General features: G+C 30.3%; 1 protein-coding gene across 1 annotated transcript in view; it reads right to left on the reverse strand.

The window, feature by feature from the left end:
* Positions 1-1,265: 1,265 nt before the first annotated feature.
* The window catches only part of FAM135A (family with sequence similarity 135 member A), a 95,498-nt gene continuing 93,009 nt past the window's right edge, over positions 1,266-3,754 (reverse strand). Inside the window, exon 23 of the mRNA XM_023531212.1 lies at positions 1,266-2,690. Within this exon, the coding sequence (XP_023386980.1) occupies positions 2,485-2,690 (206 nt within the window). The 3' untranslated portion in view covers positions 1,266-2,484. The remainder of the gene's footprint in view (positions 2,691-3,754) is intronic.

Consider the following 3,754-nt stretch of genomic DNA (forward strand, 5'->3'; position numbering starts at 1 on the left):
TTTGGGTTCCAAACTATTAAGATAAAAACCAGAAGAGGAAGCATTTTAAAGGTGTATATATGAGAAGTGGTATATGTAGATGCTGTAAAGACAAAGAAATGGAGTATGATAGATAGAGCTCTGATATGTTTTTATATTTGGTGCTGAGTCATCAAACCCATAGATAATATAACATGTTTAGTGAATCTTAGTAGAAGAAATAATCCCATCTTCTACTGTGGAAGCTGAGAAGGTCAGATATACTTGCTGTCTTTGATGTCTGACAGACTGAGTGCTGGCACAAGACAAATAAGCTTGGTCAACTGGACATTCCCACCAGATGCTGAATCTGCAATGAGTGATGCAAATAAACAGAGTGTTTGGAATCCAGTTTTCAGAGGCATCACTGCCTAAAGTATACACAAACTTCCAGATCTTCTCGAGGTTGGAACTTGGCTATAATTTTGGTTATCTAGCTTCCTTTGGTTTCTGTTTTCCAAAGCTGGCTCTCCAGCCTTTTCATCAATTCTGTGAGCTGCCTTATATTCTTCCAATGAATTATTTTTTTTCTGCTTAAGTTATTCACAATTGTTTTTTTGCTGTTTGCAATCAAGAATCCTTATTGGTTATGTACTTCTATGAGCTACATCTCTAAGAGTCAATTATACTGTTTCAGATAATTGTTTCTCTACTCCACCCTTGCAATCTGAATTAGGACATGAATAGCATATCATAGTTTCTCTGATAAACCAGAAGTGAAGTCTGTTAGATTTTAAACCATGATCATTGATGTGCTTTTAAAACTATTAAAACAACCAACACCAATTAACTAAATATGATCATAAGAGCAATTTACCCTTAAATACAAGTATATGATTATGAGTAAGAATGAATCCTTTGATTAACCTGGAAGGTTATTCAAACTTAGATAAGCATGATATTTAAAACTCAGAGCCAACCTATGTGAATATAAAAACTGTGTGTGGCAAAAAATACATGGTGGATAATGCATATATTTACATTTTCCAGTTAAAATGAACTTGGCAAATTATTGTTTAGTTATTTCACTGAATTTTCAAGTACTTTTTTAAAAATAAAGATTTATGGAGAGCAATCAATGAAATAATAATTTTAACTACTTAATATATATGTAAAAGATATGAATTATAAAAATACTTTACAAAGACTATAAGTTACACAATCAGGCTGGTCTATAGAGTTAATTAATATAGTCTATTCGATTATAAATAAAAATATACTTCTAGTACTCTGAAAACAAGCAAGTGTTTTAGCTATTCCTCTAGATAGTCATTTGTTCATTTATTAACAAGGGGCAATAACACAATGCTAAAAATAAACATGCATCAATTATACAATACATATTTACAAAAACCTTCTGTCCAATCACAACTGGTGAATCCAAACAGGCCTTCTATTCGCCCTTAGTGTATTATTATTTTCACAAGTAAAACAGGAAAGAAAATAGTGAATTTAATGCTATTAAGCACCTTTAGTAAAGTCAAAAGACTTAACATCTCCATATATCAAAAACATTTGCATCTGTATCACCAAACACATAAAGTTAATTATTTTGTTCCATTTTTAGCATGAATTATTTTTACATCTTTTTAGTTCAACGAATTTTAACAATTTAAAAATTATCTAAATTCATAAAAGTATTTCACAAATTTCAACATTTAATTATTATGTACATATAAGGAAGTCCATGAAAAAAGTTAAAGAAATGTAGTCAGAAAGTTCAAGCAACATTACCAAATTTAGCAAAATTCCAACTAAATCAAAGCAGAGGGCATTCAAACATTCAAAAATTTCTAGATGCTGCTAACATGAACATGAAAAGTTCCAGTAATAAAAGGCAATGTGAAAAAGAATGTTGAAATCACCAGTAGAAAATATATTTTAATAGGCATGACATATGTTTAATAGCAACAATAACAATGACTTTTTATAGAAAACTTTTATAACATTGTCATATATGAACTACCTGGTTTGGCAGGGCTAAAGAGTTGATTTCAAAAAATATATTTTAGCAGCTATAATTTTCTTTCCAGTTAAAACAGAGTAAAATATTAAAAGTAAAATTTATAATTAACTGAATATACCCCGGTACTATAAAATTTAAAATTTCATGCTATTCTAGCAATAATGGCCTCTAATATGAATCTGATGTAAGAATTGTTGAAAGCCAATAATAAATAATCAGACATACATATGGGCTTAAATTTCACTGAAATACTTATGTAGCAAAATATATGAAAAATAGAAAAGTAAAAAGATAAAATTAAAAAAATATTGCACAGCCACATTACCTAGAAAGTAAAGTTGATGTTCAAAAAGCTCTACACATGGATGATATAAATTATCTTCCATATAAAAAGATATAAATATTTCTTAGAACTTACCAGCATCTATAGTTTAATATAATACATTAGTTGAATCATTGCTGAATGAGGTAATTGTCAAGTCTCTAACAATGTTTTTATCTTATTGGAAATATTTGAGGGCAGCAACCAGAAAGAATTTCTCTAAAAATATTTCTGAATCAAGAACAGCTATATGTGCAGCTCTCCCAATGAGTGAGTCAGCTGTATTGGGCAATGCATTGATGACATTATATCGAACCAAATTACAGTCTTTGCTTTGCAAGACTGGACGAAGCAAGTTGTGGATCATTTCTGAATAGATCTGTCCTATGGAAAAAATAGAATAAAGGAAAATTAGTTCATATAAGTAACGGAAAAAAATTCCATGTCAACTTTTATATAATTTATAAAATTTGGTTATATTATTTCCACTTAAAGCTGAAAAGTTCTTTTAAAAGGTTTTCTTTTTCTTTTACTATCATTTTTGAGACTGTTTAGAGGAAATATAATTATATTATTTATCTAGCCAAGTAAAAATAACAAATTTATTATACATTACTGTCAATTTGATATTTTTAATTCAATGCAATGAATATAAGAGAACAAACAGCATGCTTCAACATTAAATGACTTATGACTCGCTGAACCATTATGAAAAGGTAGCCATGCTAAGACATTTTGATAAGGCAAAATTTAAAATTTTAGTCTACAGCAAGTACTTTAATAATGTTTCCGTGGCAGTCAACATTTTTCAACATAGTTCTACATTATTTTGAGGACAGCAGCAACTTCCTATCGTCAGAAGAACAATATGAGTTTGAGCCAAAGATCAAAGAGGATCCTGTTTTTGCTCTGAAGGTTTTGTTAATGCTTGGTTCAGCTTTTAATTCTATAGTTGTGCTTCTCTTTCCCTCTTTTTGGTTAATTCCTACAGTGGATGTATTGAGGTCATGCTAAGCATAAAAGATAATGGTTAAATATACATATATACAAAGGCACAAGCTACCTTATAAGGGGCAAAATGGTTTTTATGTTTATGCATTACTATATTACTAATAGATGGAACATGTCAATCTTAGGGAGGCAGGTATTAAATTTTGGAGGTGAGGCAGATGTAGCCCCCTGAGGAATGACGAGAAGGGAAGAGTACATAGAGGTACAATTATAGAAAGAAGAGAGGTGTTTAAGAGAAAGATTAATAGAAAACTTTTTATTCCTCTCTCTCCTCTTAGTTTTCATTCTGAGTCAAATCAAATTTCTGGTTCCATGCTACTTAAAAAATATTCTTCCATAGGAAGAAATCCAAACCTCTCTTTATTAGATTTCCCCTGTCCCCAAGTGGCACAGAATCTCAGTTAAGACAAAGGACATTTGTCTACTTTCAGTGACTC

This window comes from Pteropus vampyrus, unplaced genomic scaffold (genome assembly GCF_000151845.1).
Source record: "Pteropus vampyrus isolate Shadow unplaced genomic scaffold, Pvam_2.0 Scaffold64, whole genome shotgun sequence".
In the NCBI taxonomy this organism is placed as follows: domain Eukaryota; kingdom Metazoa; phylum Chordata; class Mammalia; order Chiroptera; family Pteropodidae; genus Pteropus; species Pteropus vampyrus.